General features: G+C 45.6%; 1 protein-coding gene across 4 annotated transcripts in view; it reads right to left on the bottom strand.

The window, feature by feature from the left end:
• Window positions 1-546: 546 nt before the first annotated feature.
• LOC141735520 (polycomb group RING finger protein 3-like) overlaps window positions 547-19,457 on the bottom strand; it is a 108,185-nt gene continuing 89,274 nt past the window's right edge. For 3 of the 4 annotated variants that reach the window (XM_074568435.1, XM_074568437.1, XM_074568436.1), the window contains one exon: window positions 547-1,335. In XM_074568435.1, the coding sequence (XP_074424536.1) occupies window positions 1,288-1,335 (48 nt within the window). In that variant the 3' untranslated portion in view covers window positions 547-1,287. The remainder of the gene's footprint in view (window positions 1,336-19,457) is intronic. The other variant, XM_074568438.1, reaches the window with a different exon arrangement.

The raw sequence follows: 19,457 nt of genomic DNA, 5'->3' as shown, positions 1-19,457 counted from the left end.
GACACACTTGCATCCATGCTATATATAATGCTATGCAGCATACAGCTTGCAGAAGTCACTTTCAACTACTACCGCATTTTTATGAAGCTGACTATTTTAAAAAGCCTTTCAATCAGTGTAGTCAACACTGCTAAGCACTACTGAGGGTGGATTCTCTAAGGTGCGCACGTGTCTGTACACAGACACACATACACATATGGTAGTTTGCATCTCTCAGGGCTTGACACAAGCAAAATTATCAGTTAAGGCCAGATGGTGCCCCTGTAATCTAATCTGACCTCAAAGATAAATAGTGATTGAGCTATAAACAGCTATGTTTTCATATAGAAAACAGTAAAAGAAACACAGAATTGGTTTGCAGTTAACTGAAGAATTTTTAGTTAGTGAAATGGAAACTTGTGCAACATCAACTTAAAAGGTGCCCAACAGCCATAGTTTTAACAGCTAATGAAATAGCAAATACTCCCTAAAGTAAAATTTGATTTTTGCAAGCACCAATTATATGACATATTTGCTTTAAAACAATTTCACAAGTTCAGCACTTATGAGTATTTGTTATGATTGGATGTAATTTATGCCATGGCAAAATATTACAGCATATTTTAAAAAATCAAGTGAACTCATTTCAAATCAACATGCAAAGGGGGGATATTAAGCCATTACTGAAATACAAAATAAAGAACAAACATTGTGCAAAACTAATGAAGTAATTTGATCTCCAGACTTTCAGGAAGTTTTTAATGCAGCATAATAAATATTGCCAGTCACTGTATCATTAGGTATGTTCAATGCTCTGTAGAACAGCTTGATTAAAGCTGACATAATTGGGCTTACTACATGAAACAAGAACACCTCAGAAAAACATACTGAAACAAATTGTAAAGTTTAAAGACCAAAAAAAAGTAAATGTAGTAATTTGGTGTTAAAAGCAACATTTTAAATCTCTCCCACACCATTTTAACTTATTTTTGTGTAAATACAAATAGATGAATCAGGCTGAGCTCCATGGAACCGTGAAGTGTTTTTACTACCTGTAAACTCAGTGCTGGTAGAATCCTGTTGAGTTGTGATTTATTTCATTTGTACAAAAATAAATATTTTATTTTATTTTGTCCAAAAATCCATGCAGCACATCCTTAGAAATATTCAGGACAGTCTGCTATAGAAGTACTACAGTCTTCCAAAATGATTCTGCTGGTTCGTGTCACATGAGAGTTAAGTGCTGCACTAAGGTGCCAGATGATAGTCTCTGCAAAACAAACTGTCCAGAAGGACAATAAAGTTCTCCTACAGCAAGTCCATTTTGGGTCTGTAATGTAGTAGTAGAGGTGCTTTCTGCAAGACAGAATCATCAGACAGGTTAAGGGGAAAAACCAAAATTAATTCATATACTTTATAAATAAAACTTATCTGTTTCATAAATTAAAGCTTAGAGAGACTATCAGAGTAGCTATATTCCAAAATTTCACCAAGATACCCCACCAAAAGAATCTTTCTACTTTTGTCTCAGTAATCGATCATCCTAAGAGTAGCTAGCTAACACTAGATCTGGCCATCTAGAATAGAACCTGCTCCCTGCAGGAGTGAATCGCAGACCCTTGGGGAAGGGCATAATAACAGGGCAAGTAAATAGCAATAGTCTCCAGAATGCTCCCCAATCTCAAACAACTCAGGAATTTCCTAAGCCAGATGTAGAGTCTTATATTAAGATTCCTCACTCAATAGTTCTGTGAATTTACCCGTGGCTTTTTTTAAAGCTATGTAAACTTTTAACATCTACAATATCTCACAGTACAGAGTTCTACAGTTCAAGTTTACACAACATAAAGACTAGTCATAAAAGCCTCTTCTGCACGAATTTGTGTGAATTGGCTCTTTAGGTACTTATGTGCATGGATGGAGCAATAGTTACCTGAAAAGAGCAGGACAAAGAGAGGAAAAGTACATGCTGAGAATCACAGAATGACTGAGGCTGGAAGGGACTTCTGCAGGTCATCTGGTCCAACCTCCCTGCTCAAGCACGGTCACCTAGAGCCAGTACAATTACTTATCTACTGGATGGAGTTAGTTTTCTTCATAGCAGCTCTTACGGTGCTATGTTTTGGATTTGCAACCAAAACAGCTGGCCCTAACTCCTTCCTGACATATAAATGGATTTATGTTTCTCAGATCTCTCCCTACAGGGGCAAATAAGTGTGGAATCAATCAGGGATTTGTCTCCCATAAAAGCCTCACAGACAAACTAATGAGGTAGGAATGGGCTAAGCGGACAGAAAAATGACTGAACTGCCAGACTCAAAGGGTTGTGATCAGCAGCATGAAATCCAGCTGGAAGCCAGTCATGAGTGGTGTACCCCAGGGACTGATAAGGTTGACGAAGCATTCTTACTTCAGCTCCAGGAAGTAAGGTTCCATGCTCACAGGCTCTGATCCTGTTGGGGGACTACAATCACCCTGACATCTGCTGGAAAAGCAGCACAGCAAGCTGTAAGCAGTCCAGGAGACCCTTGGTGTGCATCAAGGATAATTTCTCAGTCCAGGTGATGGAAAGACCAACCAGAGGAGAAGGGTTACTGGACCTCTTGCTCACCAACACAGATGAATTAATTAGAGAGGTCAAGATTGGTGGCAGCCTGGGCTGCAGTGATCATGCCCTGAGTGGGATTCAGAGTCTTGAGGGCTATGGGCCAGGTGAAGAGTAAAGTCAGGATCCTGAATTTTAGGAAAGCAAACTTCCACCTCTTCAAGGAATTAATCAATAGGACCCCCTGGGAAGATGCCCTCAGGGACAAAGGATCCAAAGAGAGCTGGCAGACCTTTAAGGACACTTTCCACACAGCACAAGAGCTCTTGATCCCCAGGCGTAAGAGAAATCAGGAAAGGCAGGCAAGAGACCAGCATGGCTGAGTTGAGACCTGCTGGTCAAACTAAAGGGCAAGAAGGAAATGCACAGGCAGTGGAAGCAGGGACAGGCATCCTGGGAAGACTATAGGGACGCTGCCCAGCTGTGTAGGGATGGGGGCAGGAAGGCCAAGGTGCAGCTGGAGCTGAATTTGGCAAGGGGTGCAAAGAATAATAAGAAGGACTTTTACAGGTAAGTTGGCCAGAAAAGGAATATTAAAGAAAATGTACCCACCCTGATAAATAAGACATGAGAACTGGTGACAACGAACATGGAGAAGGCTGAGGTACTCAACAATTTTTTTGCTTCGGTTTTCAGTGGTAATTTCTCTTCCCACATCTATCAAGCCCTTGAACCTGAAGGCAAGGACTGGGGGAATGAAGTCCCTCCCTTTATAGGAGAAGATCAGGTTTGAGACCACCTGAGGAACCCGAACATACACAAGTCCATGGGACCTGATGAGATGCACCACAGGGTCCTGAGGGATTTGGCTGATGGAGTTGACGAGCCACTCTCCATCATATTTGAAAAGTCATGGCAGTCAGGTGAAGTCCCTGGTGACTGGAAAAAGGGAAGCAAACACCCATTTTTAAAAAGGGTATAAAGGAGGACCCTGGGCATTACTGACCAGTCAGCATCATCTCCGTGCCCAGTGAGATCATGTAATAGATCCTCCTGGAAGACATGTCGAAACATATGGAAGGCAGGGAGGCAATTAGAGACAGCCAACATGGCTTCACCAAGGAAAATCATGCCTGACTAATCTAGTGGCCTTCTACGATGGAGAACGGCATCAGTGGACAAGGGAAGAGCTACAGATATCACCTACCTGGACTTGTGCAAGGCCTTTGATACAGTCTGTGGGAAAGCAATGGAAGATCGACGAGGAGGATTGTAAATACACTCAAGGGACTTGCACCCGGTGTGCTGGGAAACACATATATCACACTAATTGTTACTCAGGCTTGGGTGCTTGCAAGAAAAACACTTGCACTTAGATGACATAAGTCTGTGATGGGCTCAGGGACACCTTATCTAGCCGCTTGAGAATCCTGGCCTGTTGTTGAAGAAGATCAAAGCACAGTGGGAAAACTATGCCTGTTTGAACCCTTTAAATAGCAGCGAGAACAGGGAGTCCGCGCGTGTACTTGCTAACAAGGACTCTCTCGCTGCCAAGGATTCTTGCTAACAAGAACTCTCTCTCGCGCCGCGGTGCCTGTGTCCCCTGCTTGTGTGCCTCTGCCCGGATGTTGCTTCGGAGATTCCCTGGTCTGTGAGCGTCCTGGTTTGAGGTAAAACAGAACCAGTTTTCTGATTTGTAATTTTACTTTTTAGCTGGGCCTCTTCTAACTGACTAAACTCTGAAATTAACAGCATATTGTTCAGAAACTGTTCACTCTCAGAGTGATAAGACCTGATTATACCAAGGAATGGTATGCACAGAGGCTCTTGCTTAGACTTATTGCTATAACAACCAAGGTCAACTCACTTCGCTGCTTGCCCCGTTAGAGGGTCGGAAGCGCAGAAGCATAGAGGGGTCCCACCTGCAGGGAGGAGCAGACAGGACAGGTGACCCAAAACTGACCAACAGGCTATTCCATCCCATCTGCATCACGCTCAGTATAAAAGCTGAGGGATCAAAGGGGCAACTCTCTCTTCCTTCAGTGGCTGATATCTGAGGAGGACCCTGTCTGTTCGTCTGCCTTTGATCCCAATCCGAGCACTCCTGACTCTAGTTCCAGAATTCAGCTCCTGTCCATTGCTGACTCCAGTCTGGGACTTTCCCTGTGTCTGCTGGTGACGCGATCGTCATCCTGGGAGCTGGATACGGTTTTATGTATATTGTATACTTTTTTCTTTAATTTTTATTATTCTATTATTATTTACTATTTTCTTATTTATTATTATTTTCATTAAAGTAGTTTAGTTCTTTTTTCTGAACTCGTAAATCTCCTTATCTCTTCCTCTCCTCTCTGAGGAGAGAGGTGGGGGAGGGCCATCTGTTGTTCTGCTTGGCCAATACAGCCAAAACCACAACAGTGAGGTATCGAGATTAAATTTGTTCTTTGCTTTCCGTCCATGGTGTGTGGTTGTTCCTGCGTCCTGCCTGCATCGGCTCACACATTTGGCATAGTCAGCAGCTCCAGGAACAACCATGCCATGGCTGAGGAAAAAATGGTGGGCTGGGGGGGAAACTGAGATGTCTTCCTATATTTCAGGATGGCCCAGTACTGAATACTGGACTCCTGTTGCTGCTTTTCTGGCTCAACTGACTCCGCCACAGGCATGGCCTGAATTAGATGACGGAGCAGTGATTACCCCCCAGGCAATTGAAACGGCTATGCGTCAGTTGCTGTGGAAAACAGCATCGCGTTCTTCATGTGAATCAGCAGGGAAATTAGGCTGGCTGTTAGCTACTGGACTTGGAGCTCTTAATTGTGAAGTCGTTGCATTACATAGTAAAGTGAGAGAGTTGGAAAAGGAATACAGGAGTTTACAGGATGCAAAGGAGATCGCGCAAGAAGTAATTACTGTTCAAGCAGAGTGGTGCCATGAGCTGCAAGATAATGTAGACCGGTTGGTAGCGGGTATTGTTAATGAACAAAGGGAGAAATATGGGAAAAGTAAGCTTTCAATTTCCCAAATTCGTGCTCTCACCACAAAATGGTCATGGGATCCCGAGGAATGGGATGTAAATATTTGGAGTGAACCCTCTGACTCTGAGACTGAGTTTGAATTTGATGTGGACTTAAAAAGCAGTGAGGTGGTGGTAGCACGACCCCTCATTCAAATGAGGGGGGAGCAGGAACGAGCAGACAGGGGAGTGCAGATCGCGCGTACTGACACTCCGAAAGAGTTAAGGGAATTTTGAGAGATTTATCAGCAAAAGAGTGGGGAAGGTATACTGGCATGGATCCTGCCAGCTTGGGATAGTGGAGCTGCATCTATCCATTTATCAGAGAGTGAAAAAGATTTATTAAGCCCTGTCCCCATTCGTGATCAGATACGAGGAGATGCTCAGCTGCAAAATGTCAGAGGTCCTGACGGGCAAGACATTATTGCACCTACGTTGTATCAGTGGTTGTGTGCAGCAGTTTTAACAGCATATACAGAACTGGTTGAATTAGTGTTGTCCCTTGGAAACTGGTGTGCAACCAAGAAAGGTATTAATTTGGTGCGGCAGATGGGGATGGCTCATGTGTTGGGTACAGGATGCAATCCGGACACTGTAGCAGTGACGAGAAGTATCGAAATGCAGTTTTTGAGAGGAGTGCCTGCCTCACTAAATCCCTTGATTATACCAGCAGTGACAAATGCTATGGGTACTGTAGGTGCCCTAGGAAATACCTTGAGGGAAACTCAGGCTGTGATTTCGGGACCATCTGTGTGGGTGGTCAATAAAGGAAAGCCGACAAAACAGAAAGCAGTTACAGCATGGGTGAGAAGGAAACAAAAGCGGAATGATTTTGTACAAGCTGGTATTCCACAATCAGAAAGAGATGGGATCACAACATCAGAAATGTTTCCCTGGTGGCAAAAGTTAGCATTTATGCAAAAAAGCCGACTGCCCCCAGCCCCACCACCAACTCTGCGCCCCCCCTCCGCCCTGCCTGACACCTCAATGCAAGATGTGACCCGGGAACAAAAGCAATATACTTTACAAGTATTGCCTCAGGGATACACACACAGTCCCTCCATTTGCCACCTAATGATAGCAGCTGATTTAGCAGTATGGTCAGGTACCGTTACTGTTTACTATTATATTGATGATCTATTGATTATGGCAGAGTCACAACAAGAAAGTGAAGCAGCTGCCGAATTGCTGAAAGCGCATTTGCAGGACTGAGGCCGGGCACTTAATCCAAAGAAAATACAAGGCCCTAGTACTACTGTACAATTTTGGGGAATAGTTTGGCATGGACAGATTAGAGAAATAGCAAATCAGGTACAGCAAACAGTCCAGCGATTTCTTTTACCAATCACAGTAAAACAGTTACAGATTTTTTTGGGGCTTTTAGGGTATTGGAGGACTTTTATCCCACATTTAGTGATATTAATGTGCCTTCTGCAGAAATTAACTAGGAAGAAAGTTGTCTGGCAGGGGACCAGGCAGCAACAAGGAGCCTTTGATGACTGCAAAAATGCTTTGATTGAGCATGCACAATTATACACTCCTAAGCAAGGATACCCTTTTGAATTAGAAGTAACAATTCCAGGCGATACAGTCTCGTGATTGTGGCAGATGACTGGGATGAAAAATCAGAAAGAACCTGTAGGATTTTGGTCCAAGGCATTACAAGGTTCCCCTATACATCATAACCCAACTTCTCCTCTTACTTTACATCCTTTGTTAATATCAGATTCTCGAGTTCTTGTATTTCAGGTGTCCTCAACAAGTACCTGTGCCTTATCTAGAGGAGATAGCATTGGAAAGGTGTTATTGGTATCGTGAGCCCAGTATCGAATTGAAGTCCAATCTGAAAAAGCACAAGCCTGAGGAACCCGAACATACACAAGTCCATGGGACCTGATGAGATGCACCACAGGGTCCTGAGGGATTTGGCTGATGGAGTTGACGAGCCACTCTCCATCATATTTGAAAAGTCATGGCAGTCAGGTGAAGTCCCTGGTGACTGGAGAAAGGCCTGACTAATCTAATGGCCTTCTACAATAGAGTGACTGCATCAGTGGATAAGAGAAGAGCTACGAACATCATCTACCTGGACTTCTGTAAGACCTTTGATATGGTCTCCCACGACATTCTTGCGTCTAAACTGGAGAGATATGTGTTTGATGGATGGACTGTAAGATGGATAAGGAACTGGCTGGATGGCTGTGTCCAAAGTGTTTCAGTCAATGGTTCAATGTGCAAGTGGAAACCAGTAACAAGTGGTGTCCCTCGAGGGTCCATACTGGGACCAATACTATTTAATATCCATCAATGACATAGATATTGGGATTGAATACACCCTCAGCAAGTTTGCAGATGAAACCAAGGTGAGTGGTGCAGTTGATTCCCTAGAGGAAGGGCTGCCATCCAGAGGGACCTTGACAGGTTTGAGTAGGCCTCTGCGAACCTTAAGAAGTTCAACAAGGCCAAGTGCAGGGTCCTGCGCCTGGGTTGGGGCAATCCCAACATCAGCACAGGCTGGGAGATGAATGGATTGAGAGCAGCCCTGCAGAGAAGGACTTGGGGATATACTGGTGGATGAAAAGCTGAACATGAGCCAACAATGTGCGCTTGCAGCCCAGAAAGCCAATTGTATCCTGGGCTACATGAAAAGAAGCGTGGCCATCAGGTAGAGGAAGGTCATTCTGCCTCTGTACTCTGCTCTGGTGAGACCCCACCGGGAGTATTGTGTCCATCTCTGGGGTCCTCAGTACAAGAAAGACATGAACCTGTTGGAGCGGGTCTAGAGTACGGCCATGAAGGTGATCGGAGGGCTGGAGCACCTCTCCTATGAGGACAGGCTGAGGGAGTTGGGGTTGTTCAGCCTGCAGAAGAGAAGGCTCCAGGGAGACCTTATTGTGGCCTTTCAATATATAACATGAGCTTATAAGAAAGATAGAAAAAGACTTTTTGCCAGGGCCTGTAGTGATAGGACAAGGGGCAACAGATTTAAACTGAAAGAGTGTAGGTTTAGACTGGACATAAGGAAGAAATTCTTTACGATGAGGGTCTGGAATTTGGATAATGAGGTGAAGTCTCTGTGCTCAAAGAGCAATTAAGACTGGCTTTGCTATCTCTTGTGCAGCCCAGGGGAGTGAAGACTTGTCCGGCTATCGCAGGATACATAAATGACGGGGTAGTCTTGTGGAGCCAGGACAGCCCTGCTTTTCGTCAGCAGAGACAGTAAAATCAAGATAACAGAGACTTTGTGTAGCTCTTTGTTTCCTTGAGAGGCTACCATGCCCGATAATTGACCTTTGCCTCATTACCTGTGAAATGCATATTAAAGTTGACACCCCTGTATATGCTAATGAAGATTTTAGAAATCATGCTAAACATATATGACTATAGCACTCGTCTCTCCACCCAAATCATACTATGCGTCACCTAGGGGAGGGAAACCTTGTAATTTTGGGGATAAAAGGATGGAGAAAATGACTGTTAAATTGGGAGAGAAGAAACTTGATACCTGACGGACCAGTCGACAGGCTGTGTTCTCTCCCTCCACCCCAGGCAGGGACGCCTTTCTGGGTAAGCGCTGCGCCTTTCACCCTCTGGGGAATGTTACCCCGGGTTGTTGTACTATTGTTATTTTTGCTAGCAATATTAACCTTAAGTAATTAGCGCTATTGTAGTCAGTGAATTTATCAACGGCAATCTCGAATCTGCAACTGTCGCTCTCAATAAAATAACGAATTTCGATTATTTGTGAATCTGATTCAGTGAAAGTCCTTTGGTGGGACTCTGATAGTAAATCAGTGAAAGTCCTGGGACTCTGACAGACAAATATCGAAACTACAGTCCTTTTAACGCGACAGAGGGTGATGATATACTGCAACAGGTTGCCCAGGGAAGCTGTGGATGCCCCATCTCTGGAAGTGTTCAAAGTCAGGTTGGGTTGGTCTTTGAGCAACCTGATCTAGTGAAAGATGTCCCTGTCCATGTCAGGAGGGTTGGACTAGATGATCTTTGATGGTCACTTCCAACCCATACCATTTTATGATTCTATGATTCTATACTGGGGCCAATACCGTTTAACATCTTCCTTAATGACTTGAACAATGGGACAGAGTGCACCCTCAGCAAGTTTCCAGATGATACAAAACTGGAAGGAGTGGTTGATACACTTGATGGTTTTGCTGTTACTTAGAAGGACTTTGTCAGACCAAAGAAATGGGCTGACAGGAACCTCATGAAGTTAAGCAAAGGAAAATGCCAAGTCCTGCACCTGGGGAGGAATAACCCCAGACACCAGTACAGGCTGGAGGCTAACTGACTGGAAAGTAGCTTTGCAGAAAAAGACCTGTGAGTCTTGTTGGACATCAAGTTGTACAGGAGCCAGCAATGCACCCTTGCAGCAAACAAGGCAAATAGTATCCTGAGCTGAATTAGGAAAAGTGTTGCCAGCTGGTTGAGGGACATTTTTAATGCCCTCTGCTCAACACTGCTGAGAGACCACACCTGAAGTCCTGTGTCCCCAGCACAAGAAGGGCATGTACGTACTGGAGAGAGTCCAGCAAAGAGTTCATTAAGGTATTGGAGTGTCTGGCATTTGAGAAGAGGCTGAGAGAGCTGGGATTGTTTAACCTGGAGAATAGAAGGCTGTCCTGGTTCCGGTGGGGATAGGGTTAATTTTTCCTGGTATTCCATGCCATGTGAGCCACGCCCACCCTGAGCTGCCGGGGGAGGGGGCAGGAAGTTGCTGCTTAAAAGCGGGCTGGGGCGTCCCGGGTCTGGCCAGTGAACGGCGGGGAGCGGCGGTTCCGTAATCGTGTTTGTATATTCCCCTATCGGTGGTGGGTGGTGGGTGGTGGGTGGTGGGTGGTGGGTGGTGGGTGGTGGGTGGTGGTGGTGGTGGTGGTGTTTGCCTGTTCCCTTTGCTGTCCTGTTAAACTGCCTTTGTCTCAACCCAAGAGTCTTGCCTTTTCTTACGATTCTTCCTGTATTAGGAAGGCGCGAGCGAGCAGCATGTGGTTCTTTGTTGCCGTCTGAGGCTAAACCACGACAGTCCTTTTTGGCGCCCAACGTGGGGCTCGAAGGGTTGAGATAACGACAGAATCCAACTAGAACGTGGAAAAAACGGTTTTGGTTTTTTTTTTTTGTATGCATTTATTTTATTAGGTAAATAGTCACTGGTCATCATGTTGCTTGGTTTGTTCTCATGGCTGTGTTACATAAATTCCTATATGGCTTATGTACTCCCTGCGATGCTGTTTACCATGTCTGGAAGAGGGATGAGGATTATCATTCTGCTGTCCTGTGCGTTATCTGTTTATGATATGATAACATCACTGTTCAGACGGCTATTTTGGGGTGTTTATGTGGTTTTGCTGTCCTGTCCGTACATTGGACACCGTCTCTCAGAATTTGTTAATAATTTCCCCAGCCCTTTTGCCTCCCTTTTCTCCTTCGGGTCAGGTATGACAGCTTTTGAGAATTTTGAATATCCTTGGGATACTCAAACTAGTGTGTTCCTAGTGCTATGTCTCCTGAATACGTTCCAGGTCTTGTTTAGGGTTAAGCGACTATTTAAGACTACCACCCGGAGATCTCCCCCGAGGCTGGATAGTCAGGGGTGGCATGGCATGTGGGAGAGCATGGGCAGGTACCTAGAGAACTACTCGCCTCCAATGGTCTGGGACTTCACCCCTGAACAATTACAGGACCCTGATAAAGTGGTAGAATATTTGAAGGGAAAATGCTGTGGCTATTCTAGAGAGGCACAACTCACCGCGCTGTGCTGGGCCCTGGCCAGTATCTACCAGGCACTGCTCAGAATTATGCAGCACCCTCAAGGGGAAGAGATGGAAACCAGACCAGCAGCCCCTGCGGCAGCCACTGCCCCTGCGGCAGCCACTGCCACTGAACCAGGGAACCAACCCGTGCCGGTATCAGTTGCCCCCATACAGAAGAAGAAGTACACAAAGAAATCAGTTCGCTTAGTAAGAGATGATGATGAACCAGGGCCATCACGAGAGCAGGAGGAAGAGGCAGAACCAGAGATAATTACTTGATCCCTATCCTTGAGTGAGCTGCGGGATATGCGAAAAGATTTCAGCCGACTTTCAGGCGAGCACATTGTCACCTGGCTGCTCCGGTGCTGGGATAACAGGGCCAGTAGCCTGGAATTAGAGGGTAGGGAGGCCAGGCAGCTGGGATCCCTGTCTAGGGAAGGCGGCATTGACAAGGCGATTGGGAAAAAGACCCAAGCCCTCAGCCTCTGGAAACGACTCCTGTTAGGCGTGAGGGAGAGGTACCCCTTCAGTGAGGATGTTGTATGTCAGCCAAGCAAGTGGACTACCATGGAAAGAGGTATCCAGTACCTGAGAGAATTAGCTGTGCGGGAGATGATTTATTATGACTTGGACAATGCAGACTTACCCACAGACCCTGATGAGGTGCGATGCACAAGGCCCATGTGGCGGAAGTTTGTACGGAGCGCACCATCGTCATATGCCAACTCCCTGGCAGTAATGGAATGGAAAGGCGAAGAGGGACCAACGGTGGATGAGGTAGCTGGCCGGCTCCGGCGATATGAAGAAAGTCTCTCTTCCCCCCTTGTCTCAGCTGTGGAGAAACTGTCCCGGAAGGTCCAGCAACTTGAAGAGAATATGTCCTACCCCCCACCTGCACGGGCCAGCATCTCAGCTATTAGAAGCAGGCATTTCCCCACTCAAGAGAGAGAGTACAGAGGGCACACACCACGAGGCACCCTGTGGTTCTACCTGCGGGACCACGGAGAGGACATGAGGAAGTGGGATGGACAACCTACTTGGATCCTGCGGACACGGGTACAGGAGTTGCAAGGAAGGACAACCACAAAAGGGGATCCCTCCAGGAAAAGTGCCGCCCCAGTTTCCAGTGGGCCGTTCCCCAGACAAAGCAGAAGGCCTGATCTTGCTTCTGATCCTCTTGAAGGAACTTCCAAGTCATTTATGCAAGAAGTGAGTAATGGATACTATGACCAGTATTAGGGGGGCCCTGCCTCCGGCCAGGTGGAGGAAAGGGACAACCGGGTTTATTGGACGGTGTGGATTCGATGGCCTGGCACATCAGACCCACAGGAGTATAAGGCTCTAGTGGACACGGGTGCACAGTGTACTTTAATACCATCAAGCTATAGAGGGGCAGAACCCATTTGTATTTCTGGGGTGACAGGGGGATCCCAAGAGTTGACTGTACTGGAGGCAGAAGTGAGCCTAACTGGGAATGAGTGGCAAAAGCATCCCATTGTGACTGGCCCAGAGGCTCCATGCATCCTTGGTATAGATTACCTCAGGAGAGGGTATTTTAAGGACCCAAAAGGGTACCGCTGGGCCTTTGGCATAGCTGCTTTGGAGACAGAGGAAGTTAAACAGTTGTCTGCCTTGCCTGGTCTCTCGGAGGATTCTTCTGTTGTGGGGTTGTTGAGGGTCAAAGAACAACAGGTGCCGATTGCTACCACAACGGTGCATCGGCGGCAGTATCGCACTAACCGAGACTCTCTGATTCCCATCCATGAGCTGATTCGTCAACTAGAGGTTCAAGGAGTGATCAGCAAGACTCGCTCACCCTTTAACAGTCCCATATGGCCGGTGCGAAAATCTAATGGAGAGTGGAGGCTAACTGTAGACTATCGTGGTCTGAATGAAGTCACGCCACCGCTGAGTGCTGCCGTGCCGGACATGCTAGAACTCCAGTACGAACTGGAGTCCAAGGCAGCCAAGTGGTATGCCACGATTGATATAGCGAATGCATTCTTCTCAATCCCTTTGGCAGCAGAGTGCAGGCCACAGTTTGCTTTCACTTGGAGGGGCGTCCAATACACCTGGAATCGACTGCCCCAGGGGTGGAAACACAGCCCCACCATTTGCCATGGACTGATCCAGACTGCACTGGAACAGGGTGAAGCTCCAGAACATCTGCAGTACATTGATGACATCATTGTATGGGGAAACACAGCAGAAGAAGTTTTTGAGAAAGGGAGTAAAATAGTCCGAATCCTTCTGAACGCTGGTTTTGCTATAAAGCGAAGTAAGGTCAAGGGACCTGCGCAGGAGATCCAGTTTTTAGGAATAAAATGGCAAGATGGACGCCGTCAGATTCCAATGGATGTGATCAACAAAATAGCAGCTATGTCTCCACCAACTAGTAAAAAGGAAATACAGGCTTTCTTAGGTATTGTGGGTTTTTGGAGAATGCATATCCCAGATTACAGTCAAATTGCAAGCCCTCTGTATCAAGTAACCCGGAAGAAGAATGATTTTAAATGGGGTCCTGAGCAACGACAAGCTTTTGAACAAATCAAACAGGAAATAGTCCATGCAGTGGCCCTGGGGCCAGTCCGGGCAGGACAAGATGTTAAAAATGTGCTCTACACCGCAGCTGGGGAGAACGGCCCTACCTGGAGCCTCTGGCAGAAAGCACCAGGGGAGACTCGAGGTCGACCCCTAGGGTTTTGGAGTCGTGGATACAGAGGATCCGAAGCCCGCTACACTCCAACAGAAAAAGAGATATTGGCAGCATATGAAGGGGTTCGAGCTGCTTCGGAAGTAGTTGGTACAGAAGCACAGCTCCTCTTAGCACCTCGACTGCCGGTGCTGGGTTGGATGTTCAAAGAAAGGGTCCCCACCACACATCATGCAACCGATGCTACATGGAGCAAGTGGATTGCACTGATCACGCAGCGAACTCGAATGGGAAACCCCAGTCGCCCAGGAATTCTGGAAGTGATCATGGACTGGCCAGAAGGCAAGGATTTCGGAATGTCACCAGAGGAGGAGGTGACGCGTGCAGAAGAGGCCCCACCATATAATAAACTGCCAGAAAATGAGAAGAAATATGCCCTGTTCACTGATGGGTCCTGCCGTATTGTGGGAAAGCATCGAAAGTGGAAGGCTGCTGTGTGGAGTCCTACACGACGGGTTGCAGAAGCCAGTGAGGGACAGGGTGAATCGAGCCAGTTTGCAGAGGTGAAGGCTATTCAGCTGGCTTTGGACATTGCTGAGCGAGAAAAATGGCCAGTACTTTATCTCTACACTGACTCATGGATGGTGGCAAATGCTCTGTGGGGGTGGTTACAGCAGTGGAAGCAGGGCAACTGGCAGCGCAGAGGCAAACCCATCTGGGCTGCTGAACTGTGGAAAGATATTGCTGCCCGGATAGAGAATCTGGTTGTGAAAGTACGCCATGTAGTTGCCCACGTACCGAAGAATCGGGCCACGGAGGAACATCAGAACAACCAGCAGGTGGATCGGGCCGCTAGGATTGAAGTGGCTCAGGTGGATCTGGACTGGCAACATAAGGGTGAACTATTCATAGCTCGGTGGGCCCATGACTCCTCAGGCCATCAAGGGAGAGATGCGACATATAGATGGGCTCGTGACCGAGGGGTGGACTTGACCATGGACACTATTGCACAGGTCATCCATGAATGTGAGACATGCGCTGCGATCAAACAAGCCAAGCGTTTGAAGCCTCTTTGGTATGGAGGGCGATGGCTGAAATACAAATATGGGGAGGCCTGGCAGATTGATTATATCACACTGCCACAAACCCGTCAAGGCAAGCGCTATGTGCTCACAATGGTGGAAGCAACCACTGGATGGCTGGAAACATACCCTGTGCCCCATGCCACTGCCCGGAACACTATCCTGGGCCTTGAAAAGCAAGTCCTGTGGCGACATGGTACCCCAGAGAGAATTGAGTCGGACAACGGGACTCATTTCCGAAACAGCCTCATAGACACCTGGGCCAAAGAGCATGGTATCGAGTGGGTGTATCACATCCCCTATCACGCACCAGCCTCTGGGAAGATAGAACGATACAATGGACTGTTAAAAACTACACTGAGAGCAATGGGTGGTGGGACTTTAAAACACTGGGATACTCATTTAGCAAAAGCTACCTGGCTAGTTAACACCAGGGGATCTAACAATCGGGCTGGCCCTGCCCAATCAAAATTTCCACATACCATAGAAGGGGATAAAGTCCCCGTAGTGCACATGAAGAATATGCTAGGGAAGACAGTCTGGGTTAGTCCTGCCTCAGGCAAAGGCAAACCCATCCGTGGGATTGCTTTTGCCCAAGGACCTGGGTGCACTTGGTGGGTGATGCGGCAGGATGGGGAAGTCCGATGTGTACCTCATGGGGATCTGATTTTGGGCGAGAATAGCCAATGAATCAGATTGTGTGCTGTTAATTGCTAAGTAACACTGTCACTGTATGTCCTCATTGCCATAATTGCTATCAGTTGTACTACAAGTAAGGCACAGGGATGATGGGATAAGAACTGATCTCAGCAGCTGGCGCCCAGCAGTTTCCTCAAGATCTACATCTTCAGCCCACGGACTGCGTGCATGAGCCACACCAGGTGCACCAGTCACAAGCTCCGAAAAATACAGCATGCAACAGACCAGCACCACCCAGCATCTCACCTGCCCTGAGAGACTGTTCTAACAGATGGAGCCCAAAGCCGTGGATTAAAAGAACTCAACGGACACTTTGGAGGGATGGCCCATAAACTAAGGGCATTATATGTGTGTGTGTATATATATATATATATATATAACAGGGGAAAGTGGTGGCAATTCATTGGAACCTGCTGGGCATGGCATAGATGGTATGGAATAAGGGGTGGATAATGTCCTGGTTCCGGCGGGGATAGGGTTAATTTTTCCTGGTATTCCATGCCATGTGAGCCACGCCCACCCTGAGCTGCCGGGGGAGGGGGCAGGAAGTTGCTGCTTAAAAGCGGGCTGGGGCGTCCCGGGTCCGGTCCGGCCGGCGAGCGGCGGGGAGCGGCGGTTCCGTAATCGTGTTTGTATATTCCCCATCCGTGTTGTTGTTGTTGTTTGCCTGTTCCCTTTGCTGTTCTGTTAAACTGCCTTTGTCTCAACCCAAGAGTCTTGCCTTTTCTTACGATTCTTCCTGTATTAGGAAGGCGCGAGCGAGCGGCACGTGGTTCTTTGTTGCCATCTGAGGCTAAACCACGACAAAGGCTCAGGGAGGAATTTATCAATGTGTACAAATACCTGATGGGGGGGCAGTAAAGAAGATGGAGCCAGCCTCTTTTCAGTGGTATCCAGTGAAGGGATCAATCAGCACAAATTGAAATACAAGAAATTCCATTTAAATGTAAAAAACCTTTTTTACTGTAAGAGTGACTGAGCACTGGATCAGGTTGCCTAGAGAGGTTGTGGAGTCTCCATCTATGAAGATATTTAAAACTTGACTGGACATGGTCCTGGGCAACCTCATCTAGTTGACCCTGCTTTGAGCAGGGGAGTCGGACTAGATGATCTCTAGAGTTCTTTTCAAACCTCGACTGTTCCTTGATTGCATGGATTTGCCAAGAGTGGGGACACAGAAATTTCCTGAAAGATCTACCTCCAGAGGCTATTTAGTCTAGTTCCCCTTTCTTCCTACTCACAGTAAGACCACATGTAATCATATCCATAAAAAGTAAGGGAGGTGGTATAGCTTACATGTTATTTTACCTTGTGTTTATTAGATCTACATATATACTTATACTAATATTATTGTTTTATGCTTTGATTTTTGCAGGTCAACATACTTAACATCAACATTCCATCAACAAGCAAGGGCTGACAAAGTTATACTGTAACAAGGTAAACTCTGAGGCAAGACCAAGGAGTAAGATATGCAGCGTCCCAGAAGGACCTAATTCAGTAGCGGTTAGTAGACTTGAGCTATAGTGAGCGGTACATATCAGTGCCTATCAGACCCAGAGAGGTTTCCTGAAATTGCAGGAATTCTTAACTTGGCTCTACATCCTATAGCAATAGTTTGCTTGTTTTTATAAATTGTGTTAATCATAGACATTTAGCAAATCAGGTACTGACTGACATGAACAACTGTCAGACCTTTACAGATTATCATGAGGCAAGACCTGATAGGAGAAAGTGAATGCCTCCAAGAAGAGTCTCTGTTCAGTCCTGATTAGGAGCCCTGAGCCATAGGAGAGTTTGCAGCATCCTTGTTGGACTCATTGAGCAATAATCTGTGATTCATGGACTACCAAAGGAGAGGGATAGAAGTGACCTTGTAGCCCAGGAAAAATGGCATTGCTGTTGCTAACAAGGCCACAGATTCAATATAGGCCTCACTTGTCATATTTTGCTTGTTTGGAGCTTTATTTTTTTTTTGTTTAACTGGAGTAGCCAGTAATTCTTACAATGAAGTTTTGCATGGCTGGATAGCTAATCTGTGACTCAACCTGTCTTTGTCTTGCTTAGCTTGGTCTAACTATTTAATGTAATAACAACAGTTTAAGACACTTGAATTAAGACTCCTTTTAGAGCTCTAACAGATTTAAGTGTTACAACTCAGGATTTGGGTCCACACAGGCTGCGGGGGATCACAGTTAAAGCTTTGGAAAAATGCTCTAAAGTTATAATAACCTTACAACCTTGGTAGTTTTATTTGTTTACAAGATAATACTCAAAGAAACAATTTGAATAGAAGCAGCCAGACCAAGTGACAGAACTGTTGATTTCAGTAATGTTCTTTTAAACAAATGTATAAATATAAAAGGAATTTGGGAGAGATATCAAAGAAGAAAGGAAAGAGAAAGAGAGGTTTGAAACAGAGGGGAAACAGAGTACTAACAGTACTTAAAGGTTGAGAGAATTGAGGGTTACACATGTGTATATATCAAGGTCTGAAAGAGGATAATATATAATGAATACTGAAATATTATGGTTGAACCAGAATAGAAGTAACACTGAAGTGAGATACTTATCTATGCCAGGTATTGGAGGTTACTTATATCTAATAATCAGAACTTAATCACTAAACTCATCATTTCTGTAAAAGAAAAAAAAGAAAGAAAATGGTAGAAGTCTATACGTGAATGTGACGACTGATTACGTGAACAACTCTGTGTATTTTCTCCTCTGCTATTTCTCCTTCTCCCTTCCCTCAACTGTTCAGTTGCCTATGTGCTGAGGATCCAAAGCCCAGCTGATGCTATGCAGCTGCATAACCTTGGGACACATATCTGAGAAAAACACAAAGTTTTCTTTGAAACCTGCAAGAAGATAAGAAGGGCAAAAGCAGGGCAAGGCTAGCTGAGAACTTTGGGTTAGATCAAGCCACTACTATCAACAGTGAAAGCCAGATGAAACTGCTTTGATCATTACAATCATGTGTTAACTTTTTCAGTAGTGACCAGGAATATCACTATTCCTGTACTGGGGCTACATTAGGTGACAATTATATTAAGATACCTGACAAGATATTGTAAAATGTACATGTTTAATAGAATTGGGAAAGATCTACTGTAAATGTAATCTTACTCATGATAAAAGAGAACACATTGGTTAACTAAATTATATGAGGAATGAGAAACATTTCATCATTGTCACATGTTATGAGGAGATATTAGGTAAAATTTTTTAAGAAATAAAGCTTAAGGAAATATCAGTATATCTCTTAAGACACCCTGTTGTATGGTTAATTGCATTTGAATGGATAGTTTTATTAATTGTAATAATCATAAAATAGTATAGAATCAAAATGTTTATGCTTATAATGATTATACAGCTAATGAAACATTCTGTGATTATATAAACTGAATGAAAATTGACAATACCATAAGTTTAACTTAGGTATCAACAGGACTGTTTGAACACCTAACTAGAAGCCACTGGCATGTCAGTATGACACTCTGCTTCTGAGTACACAGCTGGGGTTGGTCCCCCTGCTGTTCCTCCAACTGGGTGACTATGACCGAGTGTGTGAGGAAATAAATGAATATACCATATAAAATTATCTGCTATTAATAATAGCCTGATGAAGTTTGACAATGATACCGAACTGAGTGTGGCAGTGGATACTTCAGAAGGGAGAGCCACCCTGCAGGAAGACCCGGACAGGCTGGAA

The sequence above is a fragment of the Larus michahellis genome, chromosome W (assembly GCF_964199755.1).
Source record: "Larus michahellis chromosome W, bLarMic1.1, whole genome shotgun sequence".
Classification (NCBI taxonomy): Eukaryota; Metazoa; Chordata; class Aves; order Charadriiformes; family Laridae; genus Larus; species Larus michahellis.
The sequence above is the reverse complement of the archived record's forward strand: the minus strand, read 5'-3'. Positions and strand labels throughout refer to the sequence as shown.